This window comes from Aythya marila (assembly GCF_965140915.1).
Source record: "Aythya marila genome assembly, chromosome: 25".
NCBI lineage: Eukaryota > Metazoa > Chordata > Aves > Anseriformes > Anatidae > Aythya > Aythya marila.
The window spans coordinates 5,894,279-5,915,055 of NC_139066.1; the positions used below are offsets into that span (position 1 = coordinate 5,894,279).

At 42.3% G+C, this 20,777-nt stretch overlaps 1 protein-coding gene across 1 annotated transcript in view; it reads left to right on the plus strand.

Moving 5' to 3' along the window:
- Positions 1 to 20,155, plus strand: part of NPEPPS (aminopeptidase puromycin sensitive) — a 33,886-nt gene extending 13,731 nt beyond the window's left edge. The window contains exons 3-23 of the mRNA XM_082778930.1: positions 543 to 620; positions 1,935 to 2,056; positions 2,963 to 3,070; positions 3,988 to 4,188; positions 4,654 to 4,750; positions 4,856 to 4,889; positions 6,325 to 6,439; positions 8,720 to 8,884; positions 9,279 to 9,383; positions 9,760 to 9,820; positions 10,624 to 10,733; positions 11,460 to 11,523; positions 11,932 to 12,071; positions 13,615 to 13,749; positions 15,133 to 15,352; positions 15,947 to 16,089; positions 16,678 to 16,734; positions 17,224 to 17,331; positions 17,605 to 17,760; positions 17,864 to 17,911; positions 19,733 to 20,155. Of these exons, the coding sequence (XP_082635056.1) occupies positions 543 to 620; positions 1,935 to 2,056; positions 2,963 to 3,070; positions 3,988 to 4,188; positions 4,654 to 4,750; positions 4,856 to 4,889; positions 6,325 to 6,439; positions 8,720 to 8,884; positions 9,279 to 9,383; positions 9,760 to 9,820; positions 10,624 to 10,733; positions 11,460 to 11,523; positions 11,932 to 12,071; positions 13,615 to 13,749; positions 15,133 to 15,352; positions 15,947 to 16,089; positions 16,678 to 16,734; positions 17,224 to 17,331; positions 17,605 to 17,760; positions 17,864 to 17,911; positions 19,733 to 19,885 (2,420 nt within the window). The 3' untranslated portion in view covers positions 19,886 to 20,155. The remainder of the gene's footprint in view (positions 1 to 542; positions 621 to 1,934; positions 2,057 to 2,962; positions 3,071 to 3,987; positions 4,189 to 4,653; positions 4,751 to 4,855; positions 4,890 to 6,324; positions 6,440 to 8,719; positions 8,885 to 9,278; positions 9,384 to 9,759; positions 9,821 to 10,623; positions 10,734 to 11,459; positions 11,524 to 11,931; positions 12,072 to 13,614; positions 13,750 to 15,132; positions 15,353 to 15,946; positions 16,090 to 16,677; positions 16,735 to 17,223; positions 17,332 to 17,604; positions 17,761 to 17,863; positions 17,912 to 19,732) is intronic.
- The last annotated feature ends 622 nt before the right edge of the window (positions 20,156 to 20,777 follow it).

Here is a 20,777-nt window from a genome sequence, read left to right on the forward strand (position 1 = left end):
TCTCTTAGTGGTTAAAACCAAACGAAAACACCTTGCTGTGGCTGTTGGTGTGCTTTTCAAACTGAGATCCACAAATCACTTAAATCAGGAGCATCCTGTTCAGAATAATTAGCAAGAATCCTGCTGCAGGGCTGTAGTAGCTGTTTCCAGCTTTCTTGGTGTCGTGCAGGATACTGCTCTTACTGCAATCGGGCAGCACAAATTTCAGCACTCACAGCAGCAGACATCCCTCTGCCAGGTAGGAGGCAGTGTTTGGAAGGCAGGATGTGCCTCGGAGGTGGTGGTTTGAGGCTGTGGCTTCGTGCTCTGAAGTGCTAAATTTAGTTGTCTGAAGCAAGGTAACGTGAGGTGCAGCTCCAGCAATGGGTGGCATTTCTTTGGCTGCTTGAAATTATCATTCTAGATTATTCAAAATCTTCATTGATTTGGCCACTAACTGCAGCGTGTTGTTGGGTGCAGCTGATTGGGTTCGTTTTAATGCTCAGGAGTCACAAAACCACCACTGGGTCTTACTTCAAACCAAGTCTCTTTCTCTGTTTCAGAGGTACACGCCACAGGGTTCAACTATCAAAATGAGGATGAGAAGGTTACCCTCTCCTTTCCCAGTACCCTTCAGAAAGGTAAGAGGTATTTAGGTGCTCTGGCCTTCGACCACATATTTAAGGAGTTGCACCCTGAGAAGCTGGAGCCGTAGCTCTGCCCTCCCTTCAGTCACTGCCTGGGAGCACGGTGCTCCCTCGGGACTCTGCCCACTGTAAAGTCAGCAGGAGGCTGAAAGAGGGGCGCTCTTAAATGAAATGTCGGTCGTAAAAGTAGATTGAAGTTCGTTCTGAGAGTGTTTTAAATTGGACTTCCCTTTTCTACTAGGAATAATGTATTTCAAGTAAGTGGCATAAAAAATTGCTGTACTTCTGTCTGTCTAGAACAGAAGTTTTGCTTATAGCTGGCTACTCAGTGCATGGATAGCACCGGAATGGGCAGTGCAGGTTAGCTCCTGACATAGGAAATCTTTCCTGCAAGGTTCCTTGGATATTAAAATCATTAATGGTTAGTGGTGGTGCTTGCTTCTAACACCTGAAGTGACTCTATTTACCTGCTCCTGGGCGCTAGGCTCACGAGCTATTTATGTCACCTACTGGTGATCTGTTCTCTTCTTACTGAGAAAGAGCTAATCTGAATTACTGCAGTGTTCCTAGGCATGAATGCACTAAATCTTTTGAAAGTACTGGTTTTTGCTCTACAGAGTTTGTGGATTGAAACTTAGCTCCTCAGTTTGAATAAAGCAGTTTTATTTACATCTTTTCAAATACAAATGTAAAGATTCCGGGGTGATAAAACGTTAATGTTTCACTCTGTGTGATATTGGCATGCTGCCTTTCTGGTCAAGATCAGGTTTCCCCTTTTACTCTGAGACATCGAGGGCAGAATAAATCCCGAGACTAATTGACTTAGAGGCTTGAAGGCAGCCAGTGCTCCACTTTGGCCTCCGCAGTAGATTTCAGAGGATGCTATTACCACTTAGTAGCTATCCGATATTTTTTGTAAACTCTACTCAGAGGTAGGAGTTGCAGGATCAGACTTTTCAAATGGCTTAAGGTAGGTGTCTGGTTTGCTGTGTTGCATTTAGAGGATGAGAATGAGCACTGCAGGAACCTTACAGGAATTTGACCCCGTCGAGTGCCAAAACACCACCATGGGGCTGGCTTTGCCTGCATTGTTTGTGATGCTTAGCTCTGCTGGAGCTTATTTTTACGTAAGGAGGGTGAAAGGTTTGAGGGAAGCTGGCAAAAAAGTCATGGGTGGAGATGAGTTAAGGGACGTCTTACTTGAGAGGGGCAGTGGGCCAGCTGAGCAGCCTGGCCTGCAGGTCCAGACCAAATAAAAGTGCTGTTTGGCACGTGCAAATAACAATGTCCCATCTGTTTCTGTTTCAGGGACGGGAACGCTAAAGATAGACTTTGTAGGGGAGCTGAATGATAAAATGAAAGGTTTTTACCGAAGTAAATATACTACCCCTACTGGAGACACACGCTATGCTGCTGTCACTCAGTTTGAGGTACGGGCTATATTTTTGTTTTCAGAGAATGTCATCCTTAATATAGGATTTGTTCTTAAAAGCAGCAAAGGCCTCGTTTCCTAGCGTTAGCTCTACCCTCTGGGCAAACTTCAAAAATCGTTTTTTGCTTCCTGCTCTGAGTGTGGATGGTTAAAGCTAAAGGTATCCTTTACATTGTGCCTTGAAGGTCAGTACGTTCCGGATCTGGCAACTTCCCCAGCCAGGGATCACGCTGATGTGTGATGCACTGTATATATAAAATAGATGTTTTCAAACATTGCATCTATTTATTTAGAAGTGGTCAAACACATCTCTACAACTTGCCTTTGTGAAATATATTAATTTTTAATGGAACATTCAGATTTAATCTCAGCATCTTAGTGACATCCATAAATGTGAGCCAGATAATGCCTCAAACGTTATGTAAACCCTGGTCATAATGACAGAATTTTATACCGTGTTGTAATTTCATCTGCCTGGTTACATAAAAACTCAGAGTACTTACCTAATACCAATGGAACATTTTTTGGGTGCAGTATAGTGGTAGAATATAAATAGGTGGTCTTGTGTGCACTGGCTGTGAACGCCTGGGTGCCCTCTCTGCTTTCACATGACTGAGCTTTGCTCCTGTCATGACTCTGCTAAATTTTACTCAGACTGTAGAATTCCATCAGAGCACAGAGAGCATTTAAAAAAAAAAAAAAAAGAAGAAAAAAAGGAAATAAGCTATCACAGTAGTAACAAAATGCTCTAATGCAGGGGTCAAGGGGTAGCAGTGAGGACACTGCGCCAGTGACTAGCCATCAAGCATCCAACTTCTTGCCTGTAAAATATGCTGAATTCTTGTGTGTTCTTACTGCAACAGTATCTTGTGATTTATTTGGTTAATGTTCTTGTTTCCTTCAGGCTACTGATGCTCGCAGAGCCTTCCCTTGCTGGGATGAGCCTGCTATTAAGGCAACATTTGATATTTCATTGGTGGTTCCTAAAGACAGAGTAGCTTTGTCAAATATGGTAAGTTCTTAATGCAAACTGTATTTTAAATAAAGCTATAGTAAAGGCAGCTGACTGTTGGAAAGGTAATAATATACTTTGGGAATTAGGAATATAGTCTATCTCGTTAGCTATTACTAAGCAGCTCTAAATTGAGATAATTCTTAAAAAGATATTGTTATTTCAGATGCTAACACAAAATCGAAACACCATGCAAACCACAGCGGTGTGTTTCTTTTTAAAGTCTTAGCATATGTCAGGCCACGTGCTGCTTGATTAAGAGTGACTGGAAAAAAAATAAGCCTTTGCATGTTTATATAGCTGCTATAACTTGAGATAAATAAGCATGTTTTCTGCCCTAGAGAATTTCTGAGCAGAACTAGGGTAAAATGTGCAAGTAAAAGTGCTTCTGTCACAAATACAAGTGGGCATTTTCAGGCTGCTAGTTTAAATATGGTACAAATATTTCTGGAAAGTGTTTTTGGAGAAGGGCAAGTGAGTTATATAGTAGATTTTTATATATAATTTTTAAGTTCCAGTAACACTAACCTTCATAGTTACCTGTAAAGTCGACCTTTGCCCACTGACCACGTGGTTACAGGTTTGTTTGGTATTTTAGTAAAAGTCTTGTGCCTTATTTGGAACTGGGTAATATCCTCCTTGGAGAACAGCAGCTGATAACTTGCATGTTCAGCTGCCTTTCCAGTAATAGAATATAGTATGTGTGTGCATATATATATGGATGTATAATAAAAGCACGCCCCCGTATATGAGGGGGCTTTTCATAGCTAGGCGGGGACCTGTGGTATGATCTGTAATTTATAATCAGAGATCTTCCCTGTTAAATGTGTGGCTCTTAATGACACAATAGTTAGTTGGATGTGTTGCGTGGTGCAGTCTCGGTGCCATGAGCCTAACCTGATTCTCTCTTGTTGCAGAACGTCATTGACCGCAAGCCGTACCCGGACGATGAAAACCTGGTGGAGGTGAAGTTTGCTCGCACCCCTATAATGTCGACGTACCTGGTGGCGTTTGTGGTGGGCGAATACGACTTCGTAGAGACCAGGTCCCTGGATGGCGTCTTAGTGCGCGTTTACACTCCGGTTGGCAAAGCAGAACAAGGAAAGTTTGCATTAGAGGTAAATGTGCCCCGGGTGATTCCCTCACTGCTGTCGCGACCTCCAACAGGCTGCACGTGCCTCTGTCCTCTGCTCGGCCACGTAAATGTGCACAAAGCTTCTGGGGGGGTTTTGCTTCAATAGCTCCGGGAGACCGGCCTCGATGGTAAATGAAATGTGACCTGTGGACAAACTCGTGTCTTTAATGACAAAAGTATGCATTTTACTGGAGTTGTTTTGATTTGATAGTGTAGGCTTCCATCCGCAGACAAGGAGAAGTGCTGACGGTAGGCTGCAGCCTGGGAGGAGAAGGGAAGGGGAGTTTCCAAACCACCGTGCTCTGGAAGCTGGGAACTGAGCTTCTGGAGGAAAGCTTGTGTCTGCTGTTTTCTTAGGCTACTTTCAGCCGTAAAGAAATTTTCAAGTTACACCAATTGTTCCAAGTTCACGTAATATTTACTAAGTTTCTCCTCTTATCTCTTACAGGTTGCTGCTAAAACTCTGCCTTTTTATAAGGACTACTTCAATGTTCCTTACCCTCTTCCTAAAATTGATCTCATAGCTATTGCAGATTTTGCTGCTGGTAAAGTAACTCACTTTATTGATGAACTGTATTTTATTTGAATTATAAACATTTAGGAAGAGGTGTGTATCAATATCAATAAACCTTTGTATTTATTTTATAAAGGTGCCATGGAGAACTGGGGCCTTGTTACTTATAGGTATGCTGTTAAAATACTGTCTTTCCCCCTCTTTGTTCACTAATTCTTGGAAGTAACTGGATTAGTTTTAGGGAGCTGCTATCATCCCAAATAAGACTGAGTAAATACCTCCAGATCTTGCTTCAGTTTGGGTAATTTTGACTTCTGCAGCAGCGTGCATTATTATACAAATCTTAGGAAGGCAAGAGTGAGCTATGTGACTACTGTCCAAGGGTGTGAGGATTTTTAACTGTCTGGCAGCACTGCCTGTTCCACAAGAGAACTTTCTTGGCTGCTTTTTTTCCCCATAAAAGTTATGTACTTACTGACACAGCTGGAAGGGTTTCTTGCTTTATGTCGTAGGCAAGTTGGTAAATTTAGCAACCACATTATAACCATGTAAATCAAAAATACTAACTTGCCTTCCTTTTCAGTTTTTTTATGTTCATCTGATCAAGTTTTTGTACCTTTGCTCGATACTCTTACATTATCTGTGCTCATTGCTAGACTGATTTCCTTCATTTTGTGCAAGATTGGACTTGTAAGCTTTGGACTTAAATCTGAAATCAGTTGAATTTCTTCTGCAAAACTGTTGATTTGGCCTCAAAAAAAAATGTGATGGAAATTTGAACCTCGGTTTAAAATCAACTTCTAGTTGCAATTTGGATGAAACCTGATACTTTACTCCCTGTGGGGAAAAAAAAAAAAATATTTGTCTTGAATGAGCAGAATTTTTGGAAGCCTTTCTTAATTTTGCTGTTAATTTTCCCCCCCTTGTACTCGGCTTGGCACGCTTGCTTTATCCCTTTGGGGACAGAAGGTCGGCATAACCCACAGGCACCGCCTGTGTTTTGAGGTGCCCGTTTTTCCCCTCTGAGTCTCAGCGGTCCAGAATCCTTTTTCTGGCTGACCCACCGTGTCCTGACCGCGACGGGGGTGTTAGTGCGAGGCCGTGTGCCCGACCTAGGGGCACGTGCGTGTGTGAGCTGCACGTGGAGAATCCCGTGCACGTGTGCAGCACGGCCGGCCGGGCACTTGGAGGAGCTGGAGTTCCCCTGGGGCTGGGGGAGGCAGAGGAGGTTTGCTGTGCGTACAGCTTGCAGTGCACAGGGAGTTACAGTTAAGGTGAGATTTGCCCTCTCCTCCCCAAATCCCCCTTTGCTAGATTACGTAGGTGAGCTCTTGCATAAATAAAGGGTAAACTTTCTTGGTCCTGCTTGGGTTTTTGCACTTGTCTTCTTGCATGCCATGAGGAACTATTGCTCCAAAGCATTCCAATAACCGTGGAATTTAACAAAAAAAAAAAAAAAAGTGTCTAAACTGAAATAGCTCTTGTTTTTTCCAGTTGTACTGATCACTTTTTAGCTTGCTTAGGTAATTTAACCTACTTGTGATTGTGTTTTTCTTCTATAGGCGTGTGCCACTCTGTTCAGTTATCTCTCTCTTTTAAATACAGGGAGACTGCATTGCTCATTGACCCCAAAAATTCCTGTTCTTCATCTCGCCAGTGGGTTGCTCTGGTTGTAGGACATGAACTTGCTCATCAGTGGTTTGGAAACCTTGTGACTATGGTACCTAACAGTTACAAGTTCTTCTAGTTTTCTTTGAAACGTGCTTCATATCATGTGCTATTTAAAGTGTCCCTTAATAACATCTTGGGCATGTTATGTTATTATTTTTTTTTAATTTATAACTAGTGCTTTATTATCACTCTCTTCTTCACCACTGTGTTCTTTAAAAGTATTTTTAGACTTTCTCTGTGTGAAACATTGTTCAGTTGTTCGAGTACTGTTCTAGTTAGAGTTGTGCCGGTGTTCCATGCAAATGATTTTGGCTAGTCAGATTACTCAGAGGCAGTAATCCAGTTTTCCTTTCAGGTAGGCATGATTCACTCGTCAGGCTTTCATACCAAGGCACATCAGTGCCAGCTCAGCATCGCAAATCACTCTAGTCCACTAGCTGAGAAGGTGCTCAGTAGTAACTTACGTGAATTATTTCAGGTATATGGGAAGCCAGCTGTCTGAATGGTTTGATGTTTAAGTAATTTTAGTGGGAACAGAAGCATTATGTGAAGCAGCAAGACTGAAATCTGTAAATAAGCTCCATTTAGTGCTAAAAACTGAAAGCTGTATCTGTCAGAGTTTCTGCTGTTAACAAAGCTTCAGCTTACTCTGTTAATTAGATCTGACACTCCTTATCCCCAAACCCCACAAATAGATGTTTGAATCCAAATATTTCACAGGTTAGGAAGCTTCTTGTATTGCTAGAAACCAGAGTGTTTGGCAAAAAAAGAACATCGCCTCTGGAGCCCCGAATCTGCACTGTTCTGGCTTTCAGGCTGCTTAAATGAAGTGTGAGCGGGTGGAAGAAAACCACCAATATAAATATTAACGCTCAGCAGAGGTTCTCAAACCTTTTCACAGTGCTGTGCCTCTTAAAATGTAGTCAGCCGTGTTCTTGTTTGTGATAGCACAGGTAGCTTCCATGTGAGAGCAGTGCAGAGCAATTTCTCTTCTGTGGTGCAGCTGTGAAAAGTGAAAACAGATTTCAGTGCTACTCCCAAGTTTCTGGAAAGTCAGCCCTTTCTCCTCTATAACCTGAGATGCTTGCACCAGCCTCAGCGTCACTGGTTTAGTTTGCCAGTACCAGGTCTTACTGGGCAGCACAATGTACCAGTTCCTCTGTAGCAAATATAAATGAGATCAGAAGACTTTCAGGGGAAGAAGTAGGTTCTTGAGCACTTGGGTTGCATGTGAGACGAGGGACAAAAATGGGGGCGAAAAGATTTAGATGTCCAAACATCACTTGGGAATCTGTTCTGCGGTTGCAGTAATCCTCTGGCACCAGCCTTTGTATTAGAACCTTGACCTGGAAATGGATGCAGTCAGAAATGTAAAAGAAAACCAGATAGTCTTCGCTCTTAAAATAAAGCTGGGCTTATCTGCCTAGAGTTCCAGTAACAGCTTTCCTTATTGAAATTTCACTCTCCCTGGGGTAAATGTCTCGTTCATCACAGAAGCAGTAGTGCTTTGTGGAACAGCTTACTGGGCTGATTCTGCGTCCTGCTTGGTTTATTTACTGAAGGGTCCATATCGTCACAGCCACGCTCTTCTGAATTAAGCACCACACTTAGGTTTATACGATGGTAAGTGTGGTTATGAAAAGGGTGTTTTCATCCTTGCTATCCGTAGCTTGTTTCCTTATCTCTCCTGCTTCAGTTAGATATTAGAAATGAAGGGAAAAAAATTAAACATCGATGTAACATGCACATTTTAAACGAAGCCCATCCTTGGCTGGGTGAAACCACTTTTAGCTATTCAGTAGATTTCAGGTTTCCATAGTCTGGAACACTTCTAGATTCCAGGTTTTCTACTGTATGTAAGCATGTTTGTTAGCAACAAACAACAAATTAGTTCTCTGCAGCTGATCTTATTCAGCTTGAAGACGACGCTGTTGTGTTGGCCACAGTTCTGCTGCTTTGTGGAACCGTGGCCTTGCATATCACTGACTCAGCTTCCTAACCTAGATAACATTCGTAGTAGTCATTCATGACAACTCCCTCAGTGGCTCTGCTCTGACCTCTAGTCTAGTCTGGGAGTTTCACTTGTACCTCCATGCTCTCCATGCAGAATTCCTAGGACTTCAGGCAGGGGAAGACTCTGCTAACCACTATGCTTGGGCTGTGGGCTTCTTTATAGGGAGGAATTTGTGTTTACGTGTATTACCTTTTCTGATTTATGCTACACTAGGCTGTTAACAGCTTACCTTTTCTGCAAACCTCTTGTTGATTAAGTGACGTTCCTGGAATTTTGTTGTTAATTGTATTTTATTCTGCCTTCTCGTCTTTCCAGGAATGGTGGACCCATCTCTGGCTGAATGAAGGATTTGCCTCCTGGATTGAGTACCTATGTGTAGATCACTGCTTCCCAGAGTACGATATCTGGACTCAATTTGTTTCTGCTGATTACACGCGAGCTCAAGAGCTTGATGCCTTAGACAACAGCCATCCTATTGAAGTAAGATTTTTTCTTTGTTCTAGTCATCTCCCTTTTTTCTTGTCAGCTGGATGTGAGTTTTTTTTTCTGTTGAGAAAAGAGAACTGTGCAGTCATTCATAATGCAAAGGAAAATCTGAAGTTGCATTTACGCTTTGTGGCTTTTCCTTTGTTAGTATTTCTAATATTTCAAAAGTGAGGTTTGAGGGTTCGATGATGGCTTCTTCAGCAGTGTTCCTGCTCTACTGACTTGAGATGGCAAAGTGGGTGCAGATTCCACTAAGACAAATTGGGGATGGATATACGTGTGCTTTCTTCAAAGAGAAAAGTCAGCTCCTTAAGCAATAAAACAAGCAAAATCAAAATCTTGTGGCAATTAAAATTGTTCTCACTGTTAATTATCCTGTTTACCACAGGTTAGTGTTGGCCATCCATCCGAAGTGGATGAAATATTCGATGCTATTTCTTACAGCAAGGGAGCGTCTGTAATCCGAATGCTACATGACTACATTGGTGATGAGGTAAAAAGATTGTTGTTAAAAAACTAAGTGTAGCTTGCCAAATCTTTTTACAGTAAAAAAAAAAAATAAAATTATACTATTAAATGTATGTATTTTATATTTTGAAGGATTTTCGCCAGTGTGGTTTCTGGGCTGTATTTGAATTTAGCTAGGAGAAATAAGAGTTTTATTTCTGTATTTTCCCCACTATTTCAGTACTAAAAGTTGGCTAATAAAAATGTTTTAAGGTATTCTTTCTAGTAGCATAGTTTAGGTGGGAGTTAGATGTGCACACTGATCCTAGGATTGTTTGGCTGGTTCTTGAGTATAAATGCAGTGCGGAGGGAGGTAGAGAGGACATTCTGGTGCCATTACCTATTCAATTGTGTGTTCCCAGGACTTTCGGAAAGGAATGAATTTATATTTAACAAAGTTCCTGCAGAAGAATGCAGCTACAGGTAACTGATGATTATTACGTGCTTAAGAAAACTGATTTCTGGAGACAAATTTTTTATTGCTAAATTGATGGATTCTTACAAAGCTGGTTTTCCGACTGAGATAACTGAAATGCAAGGAAGTAATTGGCTTGTTTCCAGTTTTATACACTGTGTCACCTGCACAGCCAGAACTCAGCATCCTGTAGAGGTTCTGTATCTCAGGAGTGTGTGGATGAGGTAATCTGAAGGACGTGCATTTACCACTGCCAAGCATATATCTGAGCGAAGATTTAATTTAGAAGTAGTGTATCGTGGTTTGCTGTGTAAGCTTCAGCCTTTTGCAAGCTTTGTTTTGCAGTATCGATTGCGTATGTGATTGAACAGTTCAAAGTCTGGTCTAACATCTCACAGTGCTTTCTTTACTTAGACCTTTTTTGTGCCTCAGTCACAAATGCGGAGGTGGAACATCGTGCTCTGTCAGCCTTTAACAGCCCATGCTGTTCAGTTGGCTCTTTGGCATAGTATGTGAAAAACCTGTGGAAAAGATGCTTCTGTTTATCACTTTGAATATTCAGTGTGTATTGATGACATTTTGTAGTTGTAATGACGTTTTCTTCTTCCCTCTCCTCATCTGTGAATGGTTTAAGCTATTACCTTGTTCTTGCCCATCATCAGTTACAATTTGACAAAAAGGCAGTCAAAAACACGAAGGGCAAACTGGAGTCATAACGTAGCCTGCCACCCTCCGGTGCCCGTGTAGTGTCTGTAGTCGTGTCTGACATGGCAAGGCTCTGGGAGACCTCAGTCAGGCTTTTCTTCTGCAGAGGACCTCTGGGAAAGCCTGGAAAAAGCTAGTGGTAAACCTATTGCTGCTGTGATGAATACATGGACCAAACAAATGGGATTTCCGCTCATTTATGTGGAAGCTGAACAGGTAAATTGTCTAGCAGTTCCCCATGTAATAACTCTGTTTTTTCAGTACTCCAGATCAAAGTCTGTGTTTAGATATGTTTAAGTTCGAATTCGGCAGTATCCAGTCACTTAAAAAATAATAATAATGATCTTGGACAAGGAGACATCACAGGGAATTGCTGTTTAGTGACAGAGCTGATTCTGAAGGGAGGGGAGAGCGGCTCACTGGAGGAACCCAGTGGAAAGTGATAATGGAGTTTATCCGCAAGCACTCTAGATCACGTGCTGGGAGTTTGCTGACATAGCCCGTTTGCTCTTTGTGTGTGAAAAGGGGGGAGGAAGGGAATATTTGACTTAGGTCCCCTTGCAGCACAGTTTGCTTCTCGCTCCAGTTTGATTATGCTTACTCTACCAGATTGCAGACTGAGGATTAGTGGCTAAAAACTGAGGTTAGACAAAAGTCTGACCAAAAAAAAAATCAATTGAGGGTTAGGGTATGTATGTTTTAACAATAACAGTGATTAATAAACTGGAATGAATTCTTGTGGTTAGCTTCTATTTGTGAAGGAGAATGAAAGTTTCTCCAAGTTTAAAAGTACACAGAAATAAAGAGTGATATACAGAAGCTGAGATTAGATGTGCTGGTAATGCCTTCCTCCTTTCGTTCCATGAATATTGAAATAAGCTGCAACTCTTCTGAGATCTGATTTGTTGTTGTTGTTGTTATTTTATTTTATTTTATTTTTAGCAAGAAGAGGACAAAGTGTTGAAGTTAGTCCAGAAGAAATTCTGTGCCAGTGGACCATATACTGGTAAGATGAGTGCTAGGAGCAGGAGCAGAGTGTTCAGATGCTTTTGATGAATGCCTGAAACTGATGTCCAGTGTAAGGCCAATGCTGCTATCTCAGGAGCTCTGTAAGCCGCTGGTTTTATAGTTGTGAATAAATAAAAATGCCTCGTATGGAAGTCAGCTCTATTCTAAGACACAAATTCTGCCTACCTCCTCTGCTTATGGAAATTAAGGCGTTTGGCTTCAAAGGTGATTCAGATTTTTGGCTTTGGAGTCTAGGACTGCTCTTTTCCTTCAGGTTTTTGTTAATTTCAATTTAAGCAGACTTGCTTAAACTGCTGCTGAAACTTGTTTGAGCATCAGGCAGCTTTTCTCAGTGTTTGCATACCCTTTTTCCTTAGGCCTTCCTTTTTTTGGTTTCCTCTTCTAGGGGAGGATTTTCCGATGTGGATGGTCCCCATAAGTATTTGTACAAGTGATGACCCCACCTGTGCCAAAATGCAAATATTGATGGACAAACCAGAGCTGACCTTGGTTTTGAAAGATGTTAAACCAGACCAGTGGGTGAAGGTGAGTTGTCACAACGGCAGAGAACACATTCCTAGCAATAAGCTGGGTTGTCGCTGTAATGTGCCCCTGCATTTCAATTTCCTCTTCTCTTTTTTTCCTTGCAATCTTGTATTTCTTGTGGAGGGGCCTTTCTGTGTTGCTGTTGGATATTGGCTGCTCTCTGTAATGCTTGCTTAGTGTGGTCCTTTCTCTCTTGGAAGTTTTGCTTCCAAGAGTAGTCCAGACGATGTAAACTGGAACATTTTAGGAGTGCAAGCCCAGAAAAACAGAGCACCATTAAGTAGAGGCAACTTTTGATTTGAAGTGCGGTGGCTTTTTCAGTATCCTATGGCAACCACAGTTTAGTTCAAGTCCGTCCTGAGCAAAAATAGTCCTGTTTATCTTTCATTAAGTGTGAAGGTTTTCAATGGGCTATTACCAGGCGAGTACAAATCTGCAAGTGAAAAAATTCACTGTTGAGATCTGTTGCAGACACCAGTCAGAAACAGAATTTAAAAACTGAAAGACAGCAGCTGACTGGGATTATTGCCATATGAACTAATGAGGTTGAAGAATAATTGTTTCTAAGCTGGAGCTGTACTCCGAGAGGTGACTCCATGAAATAACAGTAAGGGTTAGTCTCTTTTTCATTCTAAATCAAACCTTTCCGTTTAACTAACAGGAATATTGCAGCTGTCAGACCTGTGTGTTCCCTTCTGTCACATCTATCTGCTTCCCCCTGGTGACAGAGGGACATGTAATGAACAGCCCCAAAACCCACCCGTCCAAACAAGACCCAAATTTGATACTGCTGCCTGAGAAGGCAACGGTTCGGCTCAGTCCAAGGTGGATTTGTAGGACTGCTGCCTGCAAGGGTTGTCAGCCTGATGCTTTTAGTTAGTGCCACTGTCCTGAGGACAGGCAATTGGACTGACCAAAATTGTAGCACCAGCAAAAAGAGGGGCAACTTCCTGATGAGCTCAGCAATGTTTCTGGTTTATGTCTGGTACTGCTGTTCAACCCACCGAAATACTTGACTGCCTACACTGAAATACCAGCAGGTAGTAGCATGTAATCCATCAAACTTGCTGCCCATGACGTGCTTTTATGCAGGGCAGAGGTCCTTGTTCTCCTTTCTTACAGATAGAGAATCATTTTCTTGAATTGAGCAAGTTGAGAGTGAGGTTACAAAAGATAAGATTCTAGCACCAGCAGTCTCCTGCATTTCATCTTCCCAGTACATCCCTACCCTTACTTCAGTTAGGAGTTACCCATAGAAGTTTATCTTCTCTCCTTGCTCCTAGCCTCTGCTTCCTCACGCCAGCTCCCTCTCATCTTCTGTCTCTCTTAGAGAGCATTCCTTATTTCAAATTTTAGTGCGCCCTCTCCCTCCCCCCCAGCCTTTATTTTAAAATTTGGTTTAAATGACTGACTTCTCTGAACTGCAGTACTTTGAGAAACGTCTCACGGTACAAAACCAAAAACAAAACACACACACACACACAAAAATAAATTATTTTTTTGTTCCTTACTTTTAATTTTTCACTCTTTTGGTACGTTTCAGTTAAACCTTGGAACAGTAGGGTTTTACCGTACCCAGTATAGCCCTGACATGCTGGAGAACTTAATACCAGCGATCAAAGACCTCTCCCTACCCCCTGTGGACAGACTTGGCCTGCAGAATGATCTGTTCTCTCTGGTAAGCAACCTTTGCTATTCTGTCTAATAATGAGGGCTATAGTAGCTGCAGAAAGCAGTGCTTGTCAGCCTCCATTTCTGGAGGCAAAGCGCCTTTGGGATTACCGCATACATTTAACTATTAATTAGCTCAACAAGTTCTAACTTGTATTACAAGACTTAAATCCTGTGGAAGCAGTCTGTCTATAACTCCCATTTTATATGTAGGGATGTATTATTTTATAGTCTTATAAAATTAATTGTTTTGAGAACTTGCTTTCTTTTAACTCCTAAAAATAAGGATATTTTAATTACCCCCTCAAAGACTTAATCCAAGGCTTTATCAGCACCATGCGTTTTACCCAGTAGGGCTTGTTAAAGCTGGAGGAGGTGGCTGTTGGGGATTTCTACTGTTTAAAAGCAAGTTATTACCCCAAAAGCAGATGGTAGTAGCTCTGAACAATTAACTACTGTACTATGTATTTCAAATTGCACTTTCTTATTCTTGCTTGTTAGCAAATACATATATGTGGAAGCTTTAAAAATGTGGTTTTGATACCCTACCTCTCTAGCTTCAAAGCTTCTCATTCACCATGGCTTAGAGGGTTTGAAACTGTAGCCTTGGTCACTTCCCAAATATTGCAAGACCAGTGGGACAGAAAAATGAGTAAATAACACAGGAATACTGCATTAGACTCCTGTTCTGGTGTCCATTTTAATTATATTTTTATCATGTGAAGATAGCTTTGATAATAAAAATTGATTTTCACCTATTTTTCTGTGCTGGAAGTTACTGATCCAGTTCCAGATTAAGCAATCTGTTTGGAGATGCTCACTGTAGGTATCATCAACTGTACTGAGCACAGAAGTGTTTCCGTGATGCTCTGAAGCAGTATTAAATTTTGCTGGCAGAGGTGGGAAGGCGGTACTACTTGTACTGTTTCACGAGTAGCAAGAAGCAAAAATGATTTTTGCAGTTTTACACTCTCAATTTCATGAAGAACAAAAACGAAGCCTCTAAATCTTCACAGTTTTTAGATAAAATAAGATTTTGGTGGGTGTAGTATCTGGCTGAGAATAACTCTGTAGGTTTGTTATCTCTTGGCAGCATTGCTGCAGTTTTGTTAAGTCACTTAATCTTGCTGTCTGCTTCCTGTTTGCAAAATGTGCTTATAATTACACAGCTATCCCCTTGTGAAGTGCTTTTACCTGTGTGAGAAGCATGGTGTGCCCTGAGCACACAGCTGAGGTGCTCTCACCAGTGTCAGCTCACCTTGGCAGAGCCTCACAGGAGAGTTGGTGTGCAGGCTGTGCACACAGAAAAAAAAAATGTTAAGGCAATGAGCTATTAAACATCTCAATTCTGTTTGGAAGTAAAACTAACCTGTGTCTTTTCCTCTCCCAGGCCCGAGCTGGAATCATTAGCACTGTAGAGGTTCTAAAAGTCATGGAAGCTTTTGTCAATGAGCCCAATTACACCGTGTGGAGCGATCTCAGCTGTAACCTGGAGATTCTCTCAACTCTCTTGTCCCACACAGACTTCTATGAGGAAATCCAGGTGTTCGTGAAAGATGTATTTTCACCGATAGGGGAGAGACTGGGATGGGACCCCAAACCTGGAGAGGGTAGGAAAACTTACACTGCGAAATCCATTAGTGGTTTTGAAATGCTTCTGCGTGACTAAGCCATTGAGACTCTGGGAAGGGCAGAGAAGGAAGGAAGGGGAAGGTCTGAAGTAGGCATTTGGGGGTAATTTTATACTTAAACAGCCAAACCCCAAAACAATCCTCTTTTCTCAAGTGCAAGCTAAAATAGTGAAACTTTTCCCTACCTGGTCGCTGATTGAGTAAAAATTCTCTGCTTATTAGACTATGGGGATGGGAAGCCACATACGTGCATGTTTACCTGTTGTAGTTAGTCCTGTTGTAGACTCAAATGGTTATTGCTACCAGCCTAGCTCAGGTTACAGGCATAACCTGTTGTATTTGCTCCAGAATTTTCTTCTCCTGACCCTCTTGCTGTAGGAACATCAATGCATTCTTCCATTGGCACCGATGAGAGCGGGAAAAGTCCTGGTTTCTTTAGGTATCCCCAAGCACATGGAAGGATTATTATACAGCTCTGCCCTGATCAGTCTACATGGAATTAAAGAATTACATTCATTAATTTAATTGCTGAATTGTCTCCAAATAATTGTGTTTTATCCTGCTACTCATTAGGTCATCTTGATGCCCTTCTCAGAGGTCTGGTCTTGGGCAAACTAGGAAAAGCTGGGCACAAGGCAACATTAGAAGAAGCCAGACGCCGATTTAAGGACCATGTGGAAGGAAAACAAATTCTCTCAGCTGATCTGAGGAGTCCTGTAGGTTATCACAAATTTTGATTCCAATGTTTTACGCACATTTACTGATGCAGAACAACTCTGGCCTCTAGGTGGTGTTGATTTTGGGGATTGGGAGACTGTTCAAGTGCAGTGCTGAACCTGAGCTGACTTCTGTTAATTTTCATTTGTTTATGAGCACCTTACATCCTCCAGTCTTAAAAGCAATGTGGGAAATTGTGCAGGGATCCTTGAAGAGCACTACAGGTGTCATCTTGGCCTCGCAGAGCACAAAGTCCAGCTGTGGTAGACATGGATTTGGGTATATATGAAGTACTTGCTAGCTATTGCATGGTACAAAGATTCCTTGTTCTGTTGTTTTGCTGTAGTTGAAATTACCCAAATTATGCTGAAACTGAGGAAGAGGCCAAGGAGTCTTTAAAATTCCGTGTTAAAACAAAAGGTGTTGGTGCAGGTATTTTCCAGATCTGTTTGCCTGTCTGAAATCTAGCCTAAATACGTAGAAACAGATTGTTGTTGTAGAGCCCTTTCATCTCTACTGTCAGCTCTGCTTTGCATTTCTAAAAGTGTGATTTATGAGGGACTTCCCTTGTTTATGCTCTCTCTTAGGTATATGTAACAATTTTGAAGCATGGAGATAGTACTACTTTAGATACCATGCTAAAGGTGAGTGCACACCCTTTTGTTAGCACTGCCAGCTTATGCAACGAAAAGCTAAAATTCTACCCTACAAGTTCATTGTAAGATGTGGTTTATCTGCAGACAGGCCCAGTCGGATGTTTTACTGATGATGTGAACGCTAGGACTTGATTGTGGTTTTCCTTGGTCCTTGTGTAGCGTGAAATTGCCACCTAGTGGATTGTTGCATCTCATTTTAGGATTATTTTTCATTGCTCAGAGGCACGGCTCTACTTGACCTTATATAAACAGTGGTGAAGATCAGTTTATTACTATTGGTACTTTCTGCTGATGGATGTGTAATGAGGTCTGTAATGTGGATAGCTGCAGGATTATTCATGAACATGTTCAATTTGTCCACGTACTATGCCTGAAGACTAATCGAGAAGCTGTAGTGTGTACAGCAACTTCGGTAGTGCTAGGTGAGAGGAAGTCTTTTAATACCATGTGCTAACATTGTTTGCTCTGGCTTTGAAGCTTCACAAGCAAGCAGACATGCAGGAGGAGAAGAACCGCATTGAACGAGTCCTTGGAGCCATCTCCCAACCAGAACTGATTCAAAAAGTTCTCACCTTTGCACTTTCAGTAAGTTATTGGAAAAACCTGTTGTTTCCTTATGTCATGAGAATATGTGCATTCAGAGCACTTGGTGACAGAACACTGTACTCATGTAATGAAGGGAAGAAAGAACAGTTTCAGCAATTAAGTCTGATTCGTATCTTAAAGTCTGTGGAGAAAAAACAAAACAAAAAAAAAAACAACCACGATATCCTGGATATTCAATGTAGAAATGCATAAAGCCAACATGCTGTATTTGTTGGAACAATATCGAGTATTTGTCCACATTCTCCCCTTCAGGAAGAGGTACGTCCCCAGGACACAGTATCTGTTATCGGTGGAGTAGCTGGAGGCAGCAAGCAGGGGAGAAAAGCTGCTTGGAAATTTGTAAGGGACAACTGGGAGGAACTTTATAATCGATACCAAGGTGGATTCTTGATATCCCGACTAATAAAGGTATGTGTGGTTGTGAGAAAAGTCCTGTCCATATAGCAGACCAAAACTAAGGTATATTTGAAATGTTAACTGCCTACCCTTGCTTATTTTTTTTTTCCTTCAGCTAACAGTGGATGGATTTGCAAATGATAAAATGGCCGCAGAAGTTAAGGTAAGAATTTTATTTAAATAGATCATTAACTTCATCTGTGACAGACGTGGCGTGCTCTGGGCTGTAAGCACCTAATGGAAGAGCCATGAGTTCTGTGTGGTTTTTGGTTTTCAACTGAACAGAAGCTCTGCCTCTGACGACACTGACTGTTGGGTAGTCCCTGAATCGTGTTCCTTTTGCTTGAGTTATTCTGTTGAAATGTCTTAAGTCAGTATTTTCACAGACTAATATGCAGCTTTTAATGATTTACATTTCATTAGTCTTACTGATTTAAATTTTTATAAAATGCAGCAGAGTTTGTGGCGTGGATTCTAAGACTCCTTGAAAGATAGCCTTTAAAGGTAACTGTGGTAAATTCCATAGTTGTTACTGCCTCTGTAGGAAGCTGAGGCTTACACCACCACTTCGTTCCTCCCCAGACTGATACAGTACATGTTGTGCTGACTGCACTAGCACCCAGTCAACTCTTAAAGGAATTAACATGTTAAAAATTAGCTAAATTCCATATTGTGGTTCCAAGTTTTGTCGTCATTTGTGCTGTGTATGAAGAGCAAGGCTTTGACACAAGACAGACTCGTGTCTGCAGAAAGCCTGTTGTGAAAGTGGTGGCCCAAGGTGATGTGATGTCGCTCGTGGACTCGAGCATCCCCTAAGACATCGGAGTGTGGGCACTGGTCTTGGAAGCATTTTGAGGACATGTGTGGGTTTTATTTGTTCTTTGCCTGCAGTTTTACAGGGACTCCTCCTTGGAAGAGAAAACTTAAAAATGTGGCCCTTGATTATCACTTTGCCATTAGGAAAATTCAGGAAGGATTCTTATTTCGAAGACACTCTGAGCCAGAAGCTTTGTCTCTTATCATGTAGTGATCCCTCCCCTTAGAAAAGATTTAGTAGCACAAGTGATTTTATGGAGAAACCTTGCACTGTAATTCATTTTTTTCTTAAAAAACACTTAGCAAAACATCTACCAGAGCAACTTTCCCTAACTAAATCACTACTAGTTTCCAAAAGAACTTCCTGAGACGTGGTATACCTAGTTTTTTCGCTGCAGTGCTTACTGTGCCTGAGTCTCCGTGTCACCCTGGGGCATACGCTAGTGTAAGGGGATCTGCTAGAAACAGGGAAGGTATGCTGAAGATGAAGGATGACTCCCTGCTGTGCCAGCTTGTTCCACCCTTTAACCAGTTGCACAGTGCAGAGTCACAGAAGCCTCTGGACTTTCTGCAGCCCGAGCTATTTGCAGGTGATCGATGCTGTTGGTTCTGGAGGAAGAAACCTGAGAACATCCAGCAAAACCCTGAGAGCTGCTGGTGCCTGGAGGTCATAATGCAGTTTGGACAGAGGCCTCCTTACAGTCCTGAGAAATCTGATCTGTAGACAAATGCTTTTGCAAAATGGCCCGAGGCTTCAGTTAGCGTCTTCTTCCAAGTGTCCAGAAATACACACTTGGTTTGCTGCTCGTTTGTTGCCTCCCCGTGAGGGACTGAATTCATCACTCAAGTGCCGCTCGCTGACCCCGGCAGCGAGGTCAGGACAGGCAGGAGGCAGCGTTTGGGCTGCTTTGTAGAAATGCTGCCGTGGCTTTCCTCTAGCAGAGAGATGGGAGCGTTGTGCTGCTCCCAGTCTGTACCTGGGATTACCGTCTTGCAAACTCAGCAAGCGCTCTGCAGATTTTTCAGTCTATGAAGTTGGTGGGAGCAGATCTGAGCACAGAGGAGCACAGTTTGTTTCTGTACAAACCAGGGAATTCGGGGACTTAAAAATATAACCTTGTCTCTGGCTGTTTCCACCCTCACGGACGGTTGTGTGCTTTTTGTACAGGCCTTCTTTGAGAGCCACCCCGCTCCGTCGGCAGAACGCACTGTCCAGCAGTGCTGTGAAAATATTCTGCTGAACGCAGCCTGGCTGAAGCGGGACGCCGAGAACATCCACCAATATTTTCTGCAGCGCAAGGCCCCCCCAGCCATGGTGTGAATCCGTGCATGCCACTGCTGCAGTCCTGCTGCCTCATCGCGGGGAGAGGGAGGAGCTACCCAACAGCTGATTCATATGCCAAGAATTTGGAGTCTTTTTCTCAAACGGATGGGGATTGGACAATGAATGTAGTTAACTGGTTCCTGCTCACACTCCAAGAATTAAATTCTATTAAAATTATCAGCAATTCAACGAAAAGAGAAAAAAGAAAAAAAGAAATCTGTAAATATGATAGTAATAAAATAGAGCATAACAAAACTGTGAAACTTCCTCAAGCCTTGTCAGTGGTTAAAATATTTAACGCCCTCCCCCTCCCGACACCCTTATTGACAGATGTTCTGTTTTTTACACCCTCCCCCAGCCCTCCCTCCCCCGAAAAGAAGAAACCAGCGGTTTCTAGGTCAGTGGAATTTTGTGGAGAGCCTGGGGCAGCAACGGGGCAATGCCTCTGAGGGCGTTGTGTGGAACAGGTCCCACGTAGGGCAGGTGGCTGGCGTGCCGGAGGGGCTGCGCGTCGTCCTGTGCGAGGTGCTGGGGAGATGTTCCCGCAGTCCCCCCCCAATCCAAGGAGTAGGTTTCCCTCCCTTTTGTGTTACCTCTCAGCAAAAAGAAAAATGTTCTGTCGCTCTTCGGTTTTCTCCTCGGTTTCACTCGCTGATGTCCTTCTTAGAGATAATGGAGTTGTAAGGAAACATCTTTCATAGCCACATTAAATAAGAGAACGATTCATGCAATATTTTTTTTTCCTTACTAAATTGCACCCTCGAAATGCATGCAAATGAGGAGATAAGTACTGTGTGACTGGTTCTCCTGGCTGCTGTTAGGGCAGGGCTCTTCTCTTCAAGACACCGTTACTTGTCTAAAAGATCCAGCTTGTTCAATCTCCTCATGG